This window comes from Telmatherina bonti (genome assembly GCF_933228915.1).
Source record: "Telmatherina bonti genome assembly, chromosome: 24".
Taxonomy (NCBI): Eukaryota; Metazoa; Chordata; class Actinopteri; order Atheriniformes; family Telmatherinidae; genus Telmatherina; species Telmatherina bonti.
Genome location: NC_136633.1, coordinates 19,397,581 through 19,418,463, shown reverse-complemented (window position 1 = coordinate 19,418,463; position 20,883 = coordinate 19,397,581). Strand labels below are relative to the sequence as shown.

At 38.6% G+C, this 20,883-nt stretch overlaps 2 protein-coding genes across 2 annotated transcripts; one reads left to right on the top strand and one right to left on the bottom strand.

The window, feature by feature from the left end:
* Window positions 1–7,776: 7,776 nt before the first annotated feature.
* On the bottom strand, window positions 7,777–10,874 carry tgds (TDP-glucose 4,6-dehydratase). The gene is made up of 12 exons (XM_079263647.1): window positions 10,586–10,874; window positions 9,980–10,046; window positions 9,784–9,852; window positions 9,597–9,687; window positions 9,343–9,491; window positions 9,156–9,254; window positions 9,023–9,082; window positions 8,894–8,937; window positions 8,643–8,808; window positions 8,518–8,573; window positions 8,335–8,432; window positions 7,777–8,245 (listed from the first exon to the last, which is right to left on the bottom strand). Exons 1-12 carry the CDS (start codon window positions 10,630–10,632, stop codon window positions 8,157–8,159), a joined length of 1,035 nt encoding a protein of 344 aa, XP_079119773.1. The 5' UTR covers window positions 10,633–10,874; the 3' UTR covers window positions 7,777–8,156.
* Window positions 10,875–11,575: 701 nt separating this feature from the next.
* Window positions 11,576–15,169, top strand: gpr180 (G protein-coupled receptor 180; the record flags this gene model as incomplete). The annotated part of the gene is made up of 10 exons (XM_079263622.1): window positions 11,576–11,785; window positions 12,420–12,563; window positions 12,652–12,746; window positions 13,206–13,311; window positions 13,859–14,039; window positions 14,124–14,173; window positions 14,260–14,417; window positions 14,519–14,716; window positions 14,807–14,884; window positions 15,014–15,169. The coding sequence occupies exons 1-10, from the start codon at window positions 11,647–11,649 to the stop codon at window positions 15,167–15,169; spliced, it is 1,305 nt and encodes a 434-aa protein (XP_079119748.1). The 5' UTR covers window positions 11,576–11,646.
* Between the last annotated feature and the right edge of the window lie 5,714 nt (window positions 15,170–20,883).

Genomic DNA, 20,883 nt, shown 5'->3' with positions numbered 1-20,883 from the left:
GTCAAATTGTCATATCTTTTGAGTCAGTAGTCACCATAACTTGTCAAACAGTTCAAATACATTGACAAAAGTTGGTCTGCAGTGATGTTAAACTACAGGAGTGTTTGTGGTTGCTGCTGCAAATCAGACCCAAGTGGCTGCTCATCTAACTCTTAGTGCATCCACCCTGATGGGAAACTGGATCTGCTTCCACAAACGTTGTCGACCTTGTCTGTTAAAATCTCCTTTCAAGGGTATACACAACTTAGGGAAAAAAAAAAAGGATAAAAAGGAAAAAAAAATCATGCTCACTCTATCCTGGAGAGTTAAACATTTAAAGAGTCTTCTCTAAAATAAATCTTTCTCGTTAGTCTCTGAGATTCATCGCGGTCAGAGTTAGAAGAAATGGCTGGGATTATCGAGCCTTGCCTTTTCGATGGTAGTGACAACCGGGGCTTCCCAAGGATGCAATGCCACATATCCAGAGCACTGATAAAACTACCAGTCAAGCACATGGCATCTTCTTATACCCAAAGTTTATCTCCCAAACCAAAGAGGATGCACATATTCTTCATTTTTCCACTGTATTCTGTCAAAAATGAACACACACTGGCAGTAAATGGCAAGTTTCAAAAGTTTTCATCAGGTACGCTGCTTCCCTTTTCACATTAATACACATAGCAGAGATTTGGTCCCTGGATTGGCAGCTTTCACTACTAATTTATCCTCTGACTGTATATGTCTAGAAATGGTAGTGGACCAAAGCTGATTGGAATCACAGTCAGTGTGTGTAATTTGGGAGCCTGCTGGGATCTCAGTAGATCACTTTAGAAACAGAACGGTTAAATTGTGCTGGCTCAACGTGGCATTACAGAATCAATGGCGTTAATGATGTATAATCCCTGGTGAGCCCTGATTGGCTCTGCCGTGAAGCAAGATTTCAAGGGGCAGTCGACCTGCACCCAGGATATTCACATTTCATCCCTGATTGAGTTTAAAAAGGGAGTTCCACTGTACATTTGGACATTTTAGTGGTCCAATCCCCCACTGTGTCACTTATGCAGCAGAATGAGCCAAAAGGAGATGTTCTGTTGCAACACTGTGTGGGGACAACTGTTCATTTTTATCTGGCTCTTAATTTGTTTTGTTTACATTAAGAACATAGATTAAGTGTAAATAGTTCAAACAAGATGAAACTCCTCACAAAACGAATGTGAAACCGTAAGTTTACAAAATTGCATTTGATCACTCAACTTTGGACCAGACAGTGTCTGGAGAGCTTTGTTCAGTGGGTAATTTGAGCTGAGTTGTCAAGATCATTTTGGGAAATTGGTGCAAGCGTTTAAAGTGGGAAGAGTTGATTCTCACAAAGCCGCTCTACTCAGATTTCCCACTGATGTTTGACAAGTGACAAAGCTGGACCAAGACAATAAAACATATGCAAGTGTTGTTGTTTTTTTGGTCAAGGAGTTAAAAATGCCAAGTGAACAGCAGGCTTTAGTAATGTTTAAATTTAGCAGATTTTCCTGTCCTTTTTAGTTTTTCTCCAACTTTTTTTCTTTTCTTTTTTTAATTGACCTTTCATTTTTCTTTGGATCCATTTCCCTCAATTACATTCTGGAGGGATGTTAGAGAAACTAATTGGATTTAACAACATTTTTAAAGAGTTTCAGACTGAGGATTCATGCAGACAGCAGGTCACACAAAGATGGAAATTTCTCACGTTAGGTATTATGGGACGACCCGTCCCATTAAACGTAAGGACGGCTGTTAATGGAGGGAACAATGCACTCCACCATATCCAATGAGTTGCACCTTTTTTCCTTGTATAAACAAACCAAAAACAGAAATGTGCTTTGCTTTTCCTTTCAGCTACTTTTAAGTGAAGTTTGGCTGTCAGATGAATGATATTTTTACTGTTGTATAAATTACAATGTAATACAGGCTTAACTACAGTAAGAACGGGCCGCACAGCTTAGAAGGGTCCCGGTGGATGATTTCTGCGTCACTTAGCACATTTCTTTCTTTCTTCCCGTGGCCACTGTAGTTGTACACCTTTTTTTTTTCTCCTGCAGCAATGGTAGATAGTTTCCATCTTAGCAACAGTTTGTGTAAGAAATGTTATGTATGAAGGAATAACCAGCAGGAAGACTGAATCTGTAAAGGAACAATAAGTTGCACACGACAATCAATTATGAAGGATAATGCTTAGTTTGATATTCTTTAAATCTTAAGTTTTATAAAACAATTTTGATCACTTATATGTGGAAATTGCATCAAGCAGCTGTCATGTTGGTGGTTTCTTTAAAGCCAAACTAACTTGCATTATTCATGAAGGAGAACCCAGATGTGAGCAGGCAATGCCAGACTGAAGCTGTTGCATCTGTTACTAGATCAAATACCAGTTTTAGATGCTGACACCATGGGAACACTGTAATTGTTTCTGCATTTCCAGCTACAGACTGCTGTTTTTTATTTTAATATTGTTACATTTATTAGAAAACCCTTTGGAAAGACGTAGTGTGAGAAATTTATCCATTTATTAAATCTATAAAATACTAGTGCAGGTAGTAGACATTGCTGTGCCTTCTGCTAACCACAAGGGGGCGATGAAGGAATAAGCACATGATCAGCTGCTTGTCTTTTAGGTTAAGTGAGAAATAGGTAAAACACACAAGCTAACCTTTTTTTTTTTTTTTTTTTTTTTTCTTATTTTGAGATCAGTTCTGGCAGTATTTTTGGAGAAAATACTAATATGCAATCTGTTTTATTTATTTATTTTTTTTCGGAGCACATTAATTTTACTTGTTGGTTGTAATGAACAAATGAACCCTTTCAGAGTAACACTGTGTCTCCGACCCCCCCACCTCACCTCAAGTGATCCCCTCATTACTGAACTTCTACCAAAGCTTAGCAAAGTTACTTGTAGCTCGCTTTAATGTTCACATAGACTTCCTGGATTCATTTAGATGGGGTGAAACAGTGAAATCACCCCAAACCCTGACCCATGCACAGTGCCTTCTTATGACTCAATCACTGACTTATGATGTGGTTAGGGCTGGGTATTTCTTTAGCTGGGTGTAAAGTCCCATCTCCTATCTTTAATCAGATCTTTAAGATCTTTAGATCACAGTAGAAATTGATCAAGCGATATCTCGATTTGTGAATGTCATGTTGACTACCTCATGGTATGATCACATAGAGAAACTAGTAAGGCATTTGGATAGCTTGTCCTCCATCAAGGCCAGTGTCTTTCTTCTTGTAAAGACTGTTTCAGTTTTTCCTTTTGTCATGCACTACCTCCTCGCCAACTTTCCTGTAAGTTATTGTTGCTAGCTGTTGTGTAGACATGTTAACAGACAAGTAAACAAACCAGAATGATCACATAGGAAAGGAAACATTATGAAGGTTTGAACTTTCTATAGATCTGTGGCACAAATGAATTCAGATACAATTTCAGGCACAATTTATTTTACTGACAAGTGATTCCTGGTGCTACTTTGTGTGCCATTAAGATTACATTTAACTTGCATCAGCCACATTATTTGCAAAGCATTATAGAGGGGAACATAAGTTGGTCTCTGCCTGCCCCAGTTGCACTCAGTATGAGTCTTAATCATGAGGAGGATGGGACTAGTATCAGCCTGATGTTGTAAAACCAAATCCAGCATTTAAATGCCTACAAAGCCCTCTGCTACTAATATACAGCTCACTACTTTACCTGCTAAACACCATGATGTTATGCAAGTATAATTACTAGATACCGTGTTTTTAGTCCAACTTAAACCTTATAGAATTGGTTTCTCTGAGTTGCTCTCTTTCAGTCACATCCAAGCTAGCCAACAGGCTCAGCGCATGCTCCCAGTCCCAAACCACCAAGAATTGCCACAAGCAAGTGTTTTTTTTTTTTTTTTTTTTTTATTTCATTATTATGACATTTGAATAAAGGAAATGAGTGATTTAGTTTACAGGCTGATGTACTAATTTTTTTTTTTGTTAGAGGTGCAGTTGGTCAGCTGGAAAAAGGCAGATGCTAACAAGCTAAAAGGAAGCATATGAGCTGCTGCTGAGACTGACACACTTCCATTAATAAACTTATTCCCCTCCTGTCCTTGTATCCCGGGAGAAGTAGAGGAGTCTAATGAAATGACCCAGCCGAGCGTTAACCGTAGCGTGGAAGTGTACTGAGCATCGTCGCATGTTAGTGTGTACCTGTATCTATGCAGAAACTTTAGCAGGCCTGTTTTACCCACTTTGTGTTGAGGGTGTTTGAACAACACAGTTAAAACCAGTTTGTTTCGACATGCTCGGCTAATGTTGTCTGAATCAAAGTTCTGATTTACAAATTCTGCACTTTAATTTTAGAATTGTTTCCAAAAGCCTTAATATGCCTTAAATTAGCGGCAATACCCAGCCCTAATGGAGCAGAAAGCTAACTTTGTTGGCTTGTTATACAGTGCGGTGACTCTTTGGTTACTAACTTACTAGCAGGAGTGCTTTGATAGTGATGGAAAACAATTCATGGTGCTATATTCCCATTGCTGTGGCCTGCAGGCCCCTTTGTAGTATAAATATTTAAATTCCCTACAGAGTTTTACAGAAAATCCTGTTTGTTTGTTTGTTTACCTTGAATCTTCTGTAGCACACGTCCTTCACACCTCGGAGAGGTTTGTATGACCGAGTGATTGCAGTGTAGCACAGTCAGGTGTTTGAAAAGATAGTTGTTTGGTTTAATGTGTTGTGTGTGTTTTATGGAAAGATTCTTCCAGATATGAAACCGTTTTTTATTTGATTTTTCTGTTTTTTTTTTCTTTTCATTTTTGGGACCAGGTGGAGTTCTAGTTAACAGCAACTGTAGGATTCAGCTGTTTGCACACAGAGTTCTCAAGTCTACTTTCGCTGCTAGTTTGTGTAATTTATCGAGCATTTTTGAGAAATGTTTATTTTTATAAGCCTAATACAAAAGTTGATGTTTAACTAAGTGACTTGACCAAAAGACAGTAAACAAAAACACTGGCAATTGAATGTTGAATGTCATTGGTATGAGTGAAAATTTCTATTTTTCTGGGGTAGTGTGAGCTTTTTAATGTTTAAAATAAAAAAAATTAAAAAAAAGATACGAGTGGGGCTTTCACCTTCAATCTGTCGCCATAACAAGGCGTTGACGGCTGCTGTCACTAGTGCCAAAAATCACCTAATTGTCAGAAATGGCTACAATGCAGAACAAGCTACGCTGCCTGCACATCTTTGCATGCATCTCAGCTGGGTTTCACGCAGTGGTTCAACCTCATTTCCATAATTGTCCATGTCAAAGTGGAACTTGAAGACATGGTGAAAAGCAGGAGGTCTAGTGGAAGGAAGGGTGTTTTCATATCCTTATTAGCCTGTATTAAAGTGATGGTTGTAGCGTGACTACATCCCACTGCTTAGTTTAGATTAGAATAATTCAGTGCTGATTGGAGTGACATTTGGAGCAGATACTCATTTTTCCTGCTTTCATCAAGCCCCAGTCTCAGGTCAGAGTTTAAGTTCATGCATACTGGTTACCATTTTGTGCATTCAAAGCAAACGCAGCTACAGTAGACTTAAAGATTTAGACCTCAGACTTACCTAAATTATTGTATTTGAAACCAACATGCAAATTGGTACCTCCTGATTGTGGCAGTTTATTGCATTCAGATTTAACACAAGCATTACAAAGCTTATGAAAGCAGAACTGTCAGTGTTCAATAAAACATTTCATTCTCAGCTTGTGCAGCAGAACATTAAAAAAAAAAACTGTCATTAGTTAAATCTTATACTTATCAAACTTTTAACTATTTTTTTGACAAACAGAAGTGGTAATATATCTGCAGTTTGCATCTATGGAAGGAGCCTGAATAACATGCAACGATGTGCGCGTGGTGTGAAGCTGTGCATGTGAAGCCAAAGGTGAAGCACTGTCTGTAGTTACAGATATGATGAATGAAGAGAAACACCCCACACAGGTTACCTTTTAAAAGTCGCATTTATGATCCATAAACCTGTCTGTGCGGCAGGTTCCGTCGCCAATAATTTAAAGTTACAATCGATCATAACTGGCCTTTTTTTTTTTAAATTGGCAAATAAAATTTGAGGAAATGCCATATATGCCAAGGTTTGGATTAAAAACTAATTTTTACAAATCTTAGGATCAATGACCATTTTTGTAAAAAAGTAACATGCAGTACAAAAAAAAAAACAAGTATCCAGATTCTCTCCAAATCAATTTTAGTTTTTCTTTCTGGAATCTTGACACTTATCCTTCTTGTTAAAACCCTTGTTGTGAATGTCTGGCAAGTGGCCATCTTTGAAGTCTTCATCACACAGAATTACCTGTGGTTCTATTGCTGTTGTGATTTGTATATTTTCAGGTCATGGTGTGTTTATGCTGTCATGGTGGGGAGGGGTTTCTGGCCAGTCAGAAATGGGAATGTCTTGCATAAGATAAATGTCAGCTTGTAAAATGTACAGCTTTGTAGTTGGCACTCGTGGAAGCAAACTGGTTGCAATCTTTACATCAATCCGATTAAAAACTAACATCTAAAATGTAAAAATGAATGGCTAAATTCAAGGCTCAATGTAGTTTTAAAGAGAACTGACATTCCTGTCCATCTTTCCTGAACGGCCAGACCCCTCCATGTGAGCCCAGCAGCACCGACCTGGTAGTTAGTATTTGCTTTATGTATTAGTTTAGCAGTTGTGCACGAAGAGCACTGCACGAAGACAGAGAGGAAAAACAAGTGCAACTATTCTGATTTTACCACAATTAAAAGTTTGGATTTACAGATGTGATAAGTGTTTTGACCTATTTTTGTGTGTGTTTGTGTGTGGTGGGGGAGTGGGACAACAAAATGGTCTTTAATGCCTTTAAATAATTCAACATGGCATTTAGTCAAATGTTTTAACATTAAGCAGCATCTAAAAAAAAAAAAAAGTGAAATGCTTCTGGCTGAAAGGCCTCATAAGGCTGTTATGAAAATATATTAACATTCACAGAAATCAGGTGTTAAATAAGATGCCATTGTTGCTACTGTAAACATAAGAACCTGTGAAAATCAGAGTAAAGGCCTTTACACACCTACTCTGAATATTTCATCCGAATACTTTGCAGGGCAATATTTTATCAGATTAGTGTGAACGTTCACATCAGTAAAAAAAATAAATAAATTCCTTCCGATTTTGCGACTTTTCTTTTAACTGAGGTCAATTTTTTATTTTTGCTTCAGCGAAGAAGTGTTGCAGCTAGATCTGCAGTTTCGAGCTATGCAGGTATAATTTTTGCTGCCATTTCATTCATATTTTGTATCACCATGGGCCAGCATCTTTATTACTACTTCTCTGCTTCTTAAAGATAGCAGCTAGCTGCTAAAGCAGATCCTCAAAGCGTCCTAAAGTCTGTCCTGAAGCGGCCATGGTCCAGCTTCAGCTCCTGTATTAAACAATGAAACTCAAGTTCTTTTCTAGAACAGGATGAACCCAGCGCCAATGTCAATAATTCCCCTCTGAATTATTTGCAATTTCATGCTGTTTGTTCGTGAAGACAGTAATTTACCTCTGTATGGGTTTATAAAATCAAGTCCCTTTAAGAAGTATAAAGAAATGTCCTATTTTAAGAAAAACAAAGTGTTTTCTTAACAGACAGGAAGAACTTGTTTAAAATAAAATAAATGCTGGAAAGATAACCTGCATATGATTTACATTTTTATTTACACTGCATGAAACTTTCTCTGTTTATCGTCTTATTTCTATAAAAGCTGGTCAGCTTTGTACAGCGGAAATAAATACACAATGTAATCATTTGTAAACTGTTTAAAACTCTACATTCAGTTAAATAAAACATTTGTTTTTAAAATGTTTAAAAATTAGGACAGACTATCAAAATGCTGGAAAAGATGAACTTCTTCAGGCTGATTTAAAAAAAGTAGCATGACAGAGAAAGGAAAAAACAGACTTTACAGAGATAAAGTGCAAAAGTTTCCTGGTGAGGTTTTGCTTTGGTTGAAAGGAGGCTTTGCCTTCCTGTGTGGCACTTCAGGGCCTGTAGGTCTGATACCTATTAAACTACTTGAGCTGCAAATCGGCAATAAATTCTGTCCAACACAACATGTCAAATGATTCACTTGGTCTTCTGTCAGTCAAGCTGTAAGGCACGCTATCTACTGGTTGCATTTTTCAGGCTTGCTTCTGATTTGTTGGGGGTCCTCTTTCTCCAACCAGAAGTCTGGGTTGTCGTGGTACCATTGGACTATGTAACACAGAAATAGAACAGTTATTGCTGACCATAGAAGAAGAACTATATTTTCCTTAAGACATTTGGGAAGTCTGCTACTGTACCAGTATGTCTGATGCCTTCAGCCCAGGACACCTCTGCTCTCCAGCCCAGTTGATGCAACTTCTTGCTTTTGATTGGATAGCACAAGTCAACCCGCGGCCTACGGGATCATGAAACCGGAACAGTGGCTTCAGTTTTAAAAGCAAACATTTTAAGCTCTAAACGGGCAACACTAGTGTACTCACCTGTCAGGCACAAACTCGAGCCAGTCATTCACCTCGGAGTCCGGTACATTTTTCACCTGAAAAAGAAGCCACAAGTAAGCCCACTTTCCACTCTGCCCTACTGATTAAAAGCTGCCTAAACTCACCATCTTAACAAGTTCCTGCGCCAGCTGAATGATGGGAATCTCACAGCTTGTCCCCATGTTGTAGATTTCTCCCACAGTCCCTTTCTCCATGACCAAGAGGAAGGCCTTGACGGCATCAGTGACGAACAGAAAATGGCGGGATACAGGGAGGGTGCCCTGAATGGTGCTGCAGCAGAAGACAGACTGCATCTAATGATTTGTTTTGATTTTGTCCTACAACTACAAAATGAGTTATGTAAGGTGAAACACACCATTTCTTGTTCATTTGCAGAAGGGTGAGAAACCTGGGAATAACCTGGGAGATAAAGACGACTATTTAGCACATAAAACTTCACATGTAACAACTAAATATAGTGTTGCAGCCTGCAATGACATATGACCTTCTCAGTAAACTGTCTAGGTCCATAGATGTTGTTGCTTCTGGTGATGATGATGGGAAACTGGGAAGGAAGAAAAAATAAAAGTTCAGATTGAAAACTAGAAAGAAACTTGCCAAGCTGGACTATATTTTACCTGATACTGATCCCAGTAGGATCTAACCAGATACTCTGCTGCTGCCTTCGTGGCAGAATATGGGTTGGTGGGCCTTATTGGACTGCTCTCATCAAACACCTAAAACACAAAACGCCCACAATCTGAGTCATGACTCTACAAACCCAAATCCATCAGATGGATTAGAAACAAAGTAAAGCTATTTGACCTCCTCCAGACTCCCTCCATAGACTTCATCAGTGCTGACGTAGATGAAGCGCTGTGGTTGGTGTCGAGCCTGATGAGCAGCTGCAAGTAAAACTCTGGTCCCATCAACGTTTACACGCTGGAAACTGGAGGGGGATTCAAAGGATGCCTCTGAGGGAAGAAATACAAAGCTGTTACTGAATGGCTGAGCTGAATAAAACTGTGCTTTTAGCACTGTGTTAAAGCTATGCATTAATTTGAGCACAGGTTTCTCACCAACGTGCGTTTTGGCTGCCAAGTGAAAGATGACGTCAATGTTTTCTGTTTTGAATATGTGGTTTACAAGCCGCGAGTTGCACACATCTCCCTGTTAAAGACAGGAATCCATTGAAGTAATTGTGTACCTTTCACATGCAAAGGTAACACAATAAGAAATGTAACTAAATTAGAAACAAGTTTTTACCCTGATAAAGGTGTAGTTGTTTCTGTCTTCAATGCTTTGCAGACTTCTTGAACTGCAGCAGTAATCCAGCTGCAAGGTAAAATAAATCTGACTGAATGTTAAAAGGATTTTTTTTTTTTGTTTTAAAGCCAAAGCCAAGAAAAGGGAGCTCTGTAAAGTTTTGGACCGTGACAACGTCCATACAAGGAAGACTTACATTATCCAGGTTAATAATCCTCCATTCCGGGTGCCTGTTGACCAGTGAACACACCAAATGGGAGCCACTGCAAATGCAGACTCGTTTAATACACCAAATCATACCTAAAGATACTTTTTTCAAAGGTTGTAATAACATATAGCAGAAATATAAACTGATAAACCATTTATATTAAAATAACCTAGTTTGATGTATGCACTGTGATTCAACCCTCAATGAAATACCTTCAAATTAGAAATTTTAAACTAAAATTATCCTTCTGGTATGAACCAAGACCTCCATCCTGTTGTTACATTAAAAAAAAAATTGTTTCATGTTGAATATGAAAGAAAACAAAGTGATCAAAAATAGTCTTTTGCCCCATAAAAGGTTAAACACAGCCCTAGCTCTTTTTTATTCCCATGAAAAGCTATTTTTTGATCAGCTTGAGGCAACTGAAGCAAAAATATAAAACCTAAAATTTGCGATCAAGTGGTGGGGTCTTTGCCATTGTCTTCATAGGAACCTAAATTCCTGGCGGCGCCCCTGCTTGCACCTAAAAATGTCTCCTGGGTTTAGACCATAAACTGTGGTTTAGACTTGTCTACTGATTAAATGTAAACTTACATGAATCCAGAGCCTCCAGTCACCAGAATAGTCCGATTTAAGTCCATCCTCTTGTCGTCATTCAGCTTTCACCTCACATTAAAGTCCCTTAAGTATTTTATAACAATACTACACTTGGTTTTGTACTCTCATTGTGATACAATTGACCAAAAACAAAAACCTGCCACAAAATGCAGAAGCGCTTATTTTCTTCCGTACAGTGGCGGCATTGTGTCGCGCGACAGTCACAGGCTGGTTTACGGCAGTGTTGACACGTTGAAGATAGGCGGGACATTCTGCGCGTGTAGACTGTTTTCTATTCTTTCATTGGTTTGGGCTTATGACGCAAGACCTCTCCAATTATTTGATTGGGTTATTCTCATGTTCATCAAACTGTCAACGACGGTAAGTGACGAGGCAAGAGTTTCAAGCAAACTAAAATAACTAAAATAACCGGATATTGATATCAAAACAAGAGTTTTCAATAAACTACTTTGAAATTATTGGCATATTATTGACCTCAGAGTCACAATGTATTGTGTATAGTATTCGAAAAATATACATAAAAGAAGAATAAAGAGAAACAAAGCAACACAGAAAACAAAATTGAAAATGACAATAAACGTAAAGTCAGCCGTCAAATGAAAACAAAATATGTGCAAATAATAATAATAATAATAATAATAATAATAATGAACATTTTAATATATCTGCAATGTAATGGTAATATGAAAAATAATTTTAAAAAATAATAAAAAAAATAATTAAAAAAAAAACTAGATGTTATTTGAAAAGTAAATACTACCAGAAAATAATGCATAACTAAAAAAAAAAAAAAAAAAAAAAAAAAGAACGAAGATACATATATGGCTAAAGCAGAATATAGTATAAATAAATAACAGATAAATACTAAATAGTAATCTAAGAAAAGAGGAAAAGGGTTGAATTCCAACGACCACTTCCGGTTTTATGCTCCCTAACTGTGGAAGTCTTGACGCTCCTCGCTCACTCATTGCTTCGTGGCTCATTGAATTGATTAGCTAACGTAATTTGCCAATATCGTTAAACTACATTTGTAGAAAATGTGGCGTTTATTAGCTGCATTTGTAATCGTATTGCTGCTAAGTTTGGAGGCTTCAGGGAAAACTGTAAGCGGACTTTTTCAGAGCGAAGCGGCGAGACAGCAGAAGGGCCAGTTCATCACTAAATTCATGTATCAAGGTAACGATGCTGATGTGAAGCTGCTGCTGCCAACATGTCAGTTCAGCTGTTACACAGCAAGCCAATCCTCACTACTGTCTTCCACCTTGTGTGGATTCAATTTTCAGCTTTTGTTTGCTTTTCTTGTCATGTTATTTTACATAAAAACGTTTGCAATAATCGTCATTATCACTGACAGCAGTTTAATCAGCGCCTATCCTTGTTTCTTATACAGCATTTACTGTCAGCTTTCATAAAGGTTTGGTACTCTCTTCCGTTTATGTCATTTACCTCATTTTATTTCATATATTTTAGTGATTAAATGTAAATAACTGCAAATGGACCAGCCTCCGGTAAGCCTTTAAGCATCAAAAGTCACTGGTCGAAAAAGAGGCTGTCATTTCTACTTTAAGGCTGATTGGGATCTAGATGAGGTCAAGTTGTTCCTTTCTGTAAAATCTGCTCTTTGGGAGCATATCAAAAGCTTCTTGACCAACCACTTGTGCTGAGTACTCAACAGTGATATATTTTTAAAGTAATCAATGTTTTCATCACTATCTAAAAATACAACATGTCGTCGATGGTGTACCGTTTGTGCTTTATTGTCAACACAAATTGGTTGGTGTGCTCCATTAAAACGTCATCTTTAACTCAGGTGACAGGAGTCTGTTTGTTTGTCGGCTGGACAACCCACCCCTGGCTGCAGAGAAGGAGTCCAGACTGCTGCTGTATCAGGATATGGACCCAGACCTCGATAACCTGAGCTGCTCCGAGAGGCTCAGCAAAGCCCAGTTCACCAGTAAGAATCAGGGTCTGATGGCGGATTGGATGAATGTGATCCAGCTGAACTGATTTCTTTTTCCTTCTTCCCCTTCCTCCTGCTTCAGTTTCTCTCACCCAGGACGAACACAACCAGACGATCCCTCACCAGTCTTCTCCCACAGCGTGGCAGTTCCTGTATGCTGACAGATACACATGTCAGGTAATGGGGAATATTCCCAACTTAACAAACTCACACATGGACGTAGGAGCACTTGAAAATGATAAGATGGAAGAGAAAATGGTATGTTTTAATTGGTAAAATAGAATTGTAATGAATTTGGCACCCTTTTTGTTATTTATAACTATTTTAGAAAGTCACTGATTGTTTCCTGAACAATCCAGTCACATCTTCTGTGATTGTAGTCGTGATGTGTACTTACCCCCCTGTATGCTGTATTTTAGCCTAAAACCCAGCACAGCTGTGTCATACATACATTAGCAATGAGATATAACAAGATGCTTATAGAGTGGATAAAAAGCAGCTGGCTATTTCTTTTATGAAGTTATTTTTCCTGAACCTTGAGAACAAGGCTGCGGTGGGGATCTGGATGTCTTAAGAGTGATATTAATATTTTTTTATTCCCCATTCTTTGTGTTTCTGTTGTCTTTGTGTCTTCAGGAAAATGCAGTGATTCTGTCTCATGCTGATCTGACATTTACTGTCCTGCTGTTTAATGCCGACTCTGCTGGAAACCCACTGGAGCACTTCAGTGCAGAGGAGGCAGGTAAGACATCACAGACACTCCCACGGCTGGCATACCTTAAGACATGCTTTCAGCACTTTGTCTGGTGAAGTGTGTGAAATAGGATCTGTTTGCTTACATCAGGGTGCTTTGAAATGTAGTGTTTTGTTTTGGCTAGGAAGGAAAAGCAAAACCTTCCCCTCTGGATCAGCTTCTGAAATGAACCAATCAACCCATTTCAGGGTTAATGATAGACGACAATGTCATATCTGGACTCTGCACAGATAATCACGTTCCAATGGTACCACAACTTCAGTGCACTGCATGTAAAACCAGTAGGGATTGATCCTGAGGGAGTTCCTCAATCCAGGTCGAGAGCCGGTGTCTTGCGGGCTTTCCAAATGTTCCTCCTGCAACACACCTGATTCAAATCAATGTGTACTTAGCAGACACGTGCAGAGCTTGTCTGAGACTGAGTCAGGTGTGTTCCAGCGAGTACACTGGCTCTCGAGGACCAGGACTGAGGTATCCTTGCTGTGGGACTTGCAACATACTTGTGTTTCCCTTTTGACTTGCTTTATTTCATCAGGTCTGCACAGCTTCTACTTCCTCCTTATTCTGGCATACTTCATCGCCTCCTGCATCTACATCCAGCCTCTATACCAGGCTCTGAAGAAAGGGGGTCCTATGCACACCGTTCTCAAAGTACTGACAACTGCCCTGGCTTTGCAGGGCTGCTCTGCTCTCTGCAACTATATTCACCTCGCCAGGTAGATTAAGTAGTCTGAAGTCTATGAAAATTTGATTTCATGCATTTTTTTTCTCAGTTTAATCACCCTTCTTGTTCTCTGCAGGTACTCCAGAGATGGTACTGGTATCCCCCTGATGGGCAGCCTAGCAGAATGTATGTTTTCATGTCTCATAGCACACATTAAAGTTTAAGCACAAATTAATATTTCGTAACATATTTTTTTCTTCTCCTTTGTGCAGTCTGGGATATGGTGTCCCAGGTGTCCATGCTGTACATGCTACTGAGCCTGTGTATGGGCTGGACTCTGAGTCGAGGCAGGAAACCTCAGTCCAGACCCCTGCAGTGGGAGCAGTCTCCAGCCTCCACGGCTGTTGCTGCTGGTGGAGTCATCATTCAGGTATGAAGGTCGTTTCCACTCATTATTTTCTTTTTTTTTACTAGTAATCTGCTCCAGGATGTGTCCAGACTGAGTGGATTTGACCCAGCTGTGACTTACAGGGAGTGCTGCTGCTGTGGGAGCAGTATTCAGAGTCTGAGAGTGAACACCACAGCTACCACGCCCAGTGGAGTTTGGCAGGTCTCCTCCTGATGGCTCTGAGAGTATGTCTGGCCCTCCTGCTGGCATCTATCCTCTATCAGATCATCTCCACTGAGAGGAGCACCCTGAAGAGAGACTTTTACCTCTGCTTCGCCAAGGTAACAACACAGCACAGCAGCATCCTTTAGATGTAAAAGCTGCACGGCTTACAGCTTCTCAGGTGCTTATGTGGTCTCTGTTCTTTGCAGGGCTGCTTCCTGTGGTTCCTCTGTCACCCCATACTCGTCCTAATATCTGTCATTTTCAATGAGCACCAGAGGGAGAAGGTTTGAACACATACTGATTGTTTTGTAGCAGTTTTTCAATCCATAAAGACTGGATCTAGATGTGTGAATAAGTTCCTACAATGAATGTTTCAGGTATGTATTTTCAGACTACTCATCTTCCTCTTGTAGGTGGTGACGATCGGCGCGATCCTCTGTCAGTCCATCTCCATGGTGATTCTCTACCAGCTCTTCTTGTCTCGCTCTCTCTACTGGGAGGTGTCCTCCCTCTCCTCTGTGTCTCTGCCTCTCACCATGTCCAGAACAAACCACAGGGGGCGCTACTGAGCACAGCCACTTTCACAATTCTGATGATCATTGTGAGCGAGGGAGGACCGCGGCTCCTCCTCCCTGAGCCTCCCACTGTGTCAGGACGGAGACGTCCTGAGCATTGAGGTGGCAACAACAGGAACTGTTCTCCTGTGTTGTTTAAGGTTTCGTGGGAGAGCGATTGTAGCCATGAGGAAGTTTCTGCAGATACTGGGAAGGGAATGACTAGAGGACATCCACTGCAACACCCTACCTCTCTCTCTCTCTCTTTTTTTTTTTTTTCTTTTTACTGGAAACAGCATCATGACTGCTGAGCAGGAGAGAAGCTTTCACATAAGTTTCTTTGGTTCTTCACAAAATGCTGGATGTGAAAATAGTGCAGACAAAGAGAGGTCACGGTTAGCATGCCTCAGCTGGTGAGTTACAACTCCCAAGTGAAAGATGGCACAAATTCATGACTGGGGAGAAGAAACAAATGATCATTGGACTGTAAAAAGCCAGGCCAAGTTTTGGGTACTTAAGAGGTTTTATTACTGGCCATAGTTTTGGTTATAAAGCCACTTGCAAATTAATTACAGAACAGGGTGGTCTGTTCGACTCCTGATTTATAGTTGAAATTATAGAGTTAATTTGGTCACAAAACTGAAGCCCCAGATTTACCAAAGAATAACTTTCTAAGACTGGAGGGAAGCTATATTCAATCTAAAGGATTAATAGTTAGTACTTATTGCCAACATGCCACATAATCCACGTGTCTCTTTAACAGGAGCAAGATTGCTTTTCTTCAGGATTTTTTAGCTGCAGATTCACACACAGCTGAATACAGCAGGGGGAACGTACAGGATTGCAGATGATGCAATTCCTGTTAACTGTATTTATGATTCACTGATGTGTTTTTGAGTAGTACAACGGCACAGCTTGATACAAGTTTACTAAACAGGAAGCCTGAATGTGAATCCACAATAACATCGGCCCATGTTTGGTTTTGTTCGTGTTGTAGTACTTTATGATAGTAAGAGAATGGTCTGAATGGTTGGTATGTGTTAGGATTAAGGTTTTTTTTCATGCAGTCGGAGAGACGGGTCATTGACTGAAAAGAGGCCTAATAAAGATGGATATATTAATCAGTCAGCTGGTTGAAAGCAAAATAGACTTTCATGAAATTTGAATATGCAAGTGCTCAGTACAGAAAAGGACATGTTTAGTTTTGTCTTTGTTAAAGTGATGATTTCTGAGTCAAACTTTTAACTTCTTGTCCCTGAGCTCTGACGGCATGTGAAACCTCATCCATTTAAATCCTATTAACTATATGTAGCTGAAGGTCAATGCATGAAATCATCTATCATTTCATCTTTTAATGGGAAACACAGATCAGGTAGAAATGAAGTTCACTTAAAAAAAAAAAAGAAAAAATTACTGTGTTTAGTTTATTTACATTTTATTAAAAGGATGGTAATTTTTTGTTGCTGCTTTTGAAATTTTTACACAAGCTGGTAACTGATAACCTTTCTAAAAAATATATATATTCCTCATCTATTTATTTCTGAAAATGTCAAAGCAACAATGATGTACCAAGGCGGTCAATTTGTACTGACCTGGAAGCAAAAACAACAGTAAGGACTTATAAAGCACCTAAAGCTAAGCAAATGTTTGTGACAAAATATTTAGTTTCTATTCATGTTTTGTAGCTAGCAGTTGCCTTCACTTTGTGCGCCAACTTCAGCAGATATTTGGCATCAGTGACAAAACTCACAAACACAGCAGTTTCTGTATGTTCTAATTCTCTAATAAGTTTACAACCACAAACTGACACACCATACACCTCAGTGAAACGTTACACTAAAATATGAAGCTTGTAGGTATCTTGTAGGTAGGTTTTCACCAAAAAGTGCACGTGTCAATCATCAACTTCTTGTGTACAATTTTTTCAATAGTTCATTGTAGGATTAAGTTATAATGAAAGTACATTTTTGTTCTTGGAATTTTTATATCACTTAAATTATCTCTTTTTTTTATGTATCCTGTGGAAATACGCTTGTGATCATCATACCAACTGTACCTAATAAAATACATTCCAAAGTTAAGCAATGAACCATGAATTATTCTGGCTCAAGTTATTTCTCTTGTGAAGCCAAAATTAAACAAGGGACCCACTGACTAAAAATAAGTCTTGACTTGTGATGTGCAACAGTTGCAACCTTGGCCCATTTTTATAATTTATAATCAACCCAGTCTTTTAAAATGTTGTGTACATTGTATATGTATACAAGCACGTGGGATCTGATTTTATCAGTTCTGTGTCATTTGGCAACAAATCTGAAGGTAATTATGAAGATGCATGGTAGGTTTTAGATTAAGTAATAAGCAATCATGGAGGAAGAAGTAATGAATTCTTAAGTAATTGCATTTTCCTAATTGAGCATAAATTAAGCATGTGCATAAATGTTATGGATATTTACCTTTAGCTTGCAAACTTAAACTAAATTTTCTTACAACTACACAAATGCATTGAATATCTTTTACAATAAATATAATGCATCTTGGGTTCACTTTTCCACTTGGGTTTTACATCCATTTTACAATAACGTCAAGTGTTAAATCTAAATTAAAAACAAGTATGAAGAAAAGAGAAATTCTGGAAAAGTAAAAGAATGAAAAGAATAAAGTACGTCACGAACAGGATTCGAACCTGTGCGGGGAAACCCCATTGGATTTCGAGTCCAACGCCTTAACCTCTCGGCCACCGTGACTACGTATGTATATACGTCATGACGTACTCATTTAAATATACATGGCGACTGGCGACGTGACACGTGAAACACAGTTATACCTACCATGCATAACTCACATAAAATAACATACACGCTCCTGGACGTCCCGATGAAAATAGCGAATATTCACTCCACGACCGTATGAAAACTAGTAGATGATCACACCAGTGTTACCACCTTCTTGTGAAAAACACTTCCATCTTTTTAAAGTTAACTTTTACCTAACACTAAACAAAGCAGCAAGTAACCAAATATGAACCATTTCAATTTAACTCAAACATTCATAAGTTTTATGGTAGCTAATAAAATGTAATAATTCAGTTAGCGTGACCATTTTTCAAACTCGTGCAACTCGTTCGCTAAACACGTCCCATGCAACGTGGTGCAGTTTAAGTCCTCAAATAATTGAGGGCAGAAGTAACGTTTATGAACAAATTTTATTTAAGAACAAAAATGTTTTGAGCACAAGTACCTTTGTAACTTAAAAGGTGACTGTAGTACACAAGTATTACCGTAAGTTCGAGTGGACGTCTACTGGAACCTTCATAGGAGCTTGGAGGTAAGGATGCGTTCAATGTCATTTGGTAAAATGGTTGATTGAGCAATTACAAAATATTTGACAATTCATCGAACAAACTGAAATTATTGACGACAGCCTATATCTTATATTGGGTTTTTATCTTATAAAGCCACTAAAATTAGCTTCCATCGACGGTGCTCTGTGACTGAGTGAATGTTGAGTTTCATTTATCTTGTGACCTCTCAATGCAGCGTTTATTACGTCAAGAATATAGGACATTTCTATTGGCCTTTTACTTCAAGTCCCACCTTCCTTAGACAAGCTTTATGTGATAACTCTGCGAAGCTAGCCCGTCAACGTCAAAGCTGCAACGATGATCAATTGGAAGGTAAATACTTAAATGTATATTCTTTACTTACCAAATTCCACATTTGCCAATATGATAACATATTGTGTATTTTAAAGCTTTATATTTTTGCCTTATTTGTTTTATCTGTCTTTAGCACAGAGCTAATGTTTCCATAGTAGCACATTTGACAATGTGTTTTCATTCATGTCAGGAGTTGTCGAAAATAACAACCGAATCAGCTAAAAGGGTTGAAAAAAACACTACACAGAGTTTCTACAATCTATCATACTATCATCTACAATCTACACAGAGTATTTGATTTGGACATGATGTACAAAATTATTAATTATGGGTTTTGTGAATGATATTTGGTTGTAAAGAGTGCCTGTGTAATATTTTCCAGCTATAGATTAGAATGGACAGGTGCTGTATACATATGGTGCAGCTGCTTCTCTCTTTCAAACACTACCACCCTTTCTGTGACCAAATTAACTCCCCCCTCCTGTGTACAGTAGACAGCTGAAGCCTGTGGTGGGTGGCAGAGGAAGGGCAAAACCATCTCCAGGGTTCTTGACTCTTCCAGAATAATCTTTTTCATCCCTGTTCCGATGTCAACAGTATATATTTATAAAGGAAAATGTCTATGATGACTGAAAAATCTACCCTTTCTGTCTTCAGGCTTTGGATAATGTTCCCCTCCTCTTTTACATCTTGGCTTTGAAGACATTGTTGCTGTGTTTGGGATTTGCAGCGGTCAAAATTTACCAGAGTAAGAAAGCTGAGGCTGCTCTGAAGAAGCAGCAGGCTGAGAGGAGAAGGCTGGCCCAACAGACACAGGAGCTCATCGACAACTTGAAGGAGGATTGACAGACAAGCTGGTAAGACGCTGTACTTTGTCATGCACAAGTTATCACTGTTTAGCAAGGAGAATTTAATACACATTACAAACATTTGCTCTTATCTCTGTTTATTTAGTTGCAATAAATGCAGGTAGTTTTTTTTTCTCATGCAGTTGTGTTCTTTTCCGACCCTTTGTAGTAGAGTGAAATCTGTCACATTACAAGTTACTGATGGTGCTGCATCTCATTTGTCATTCTGTCCACAGAAAGGTGCAACTGATCAGAGATACTTTGTACAAGTACAAGTTTCTGACTTTGAAACAGAAGGACTAAATATAATGGTTCCAATACCAGGACTGAATCTACAACTGAAGCTATGCAAATTTGGAGACTGAGATTTTTTTTTCATCAACGTGTGAAACATCATTTCTACTCAAACTCCCCAAACAGCACCTGCTATGTTCACACACATTATGTAGAGAAAGTTCTAAAAACTAAACTTTTTACATCAGATAGAAATTAGTCATATGTTTTTTTTTCTATGAATAGTGCATTGTATTTGCTCTCTAACATCCTCTGATATGTGAACCATGTGTCTATTTTTGTAATTAAATGTTTTGTTCCACAATGCTGCATTTATGTCATTTATTTCCTTTCTTCCTGGAAAAAAAAAATCTTAAATCTTTCTGAATACTAATTGTAATGAAGAAACAGGATCTCTGGAGAGCTAGTCGAACGAATGGCTCAAGTTATGGAGGGTTGAGTATGATGAAAGGTAGAGGCTGCCCATTTAATTTATTTCCATTACATGTCTGGCAGCCATGACACAGAATTACAAAATGCAGCGCTCCACTGCTAGATTGCAACCTCTGAAACAGTTACCAATTTACGGCATTGAAAATTAAAACAACCAAAAAATGGGCAAAGAATATTTTTGCTGCTGAAAAAAAGAAAAAGGTGGGACACAGCCGCTTCATACACCACAGTTATGTTGCATTTACAAACGGTTGGGAAGCAATTTCTTCCTTCCTTTGACACATCATGACACATGTATAGTATGTGTATTTACTATGCTATACATACTATACTATACCAGGACATGTTATGACACACTATACTAAGGCATTTTATAGCATATGACATTGTGACACATTGACATGTCAAAATATGTACTATACTATGACATGTCAAGACACATTCTATGCTATGCCTTATTACGAAATACACTATATGACATTTTATGACACATACTA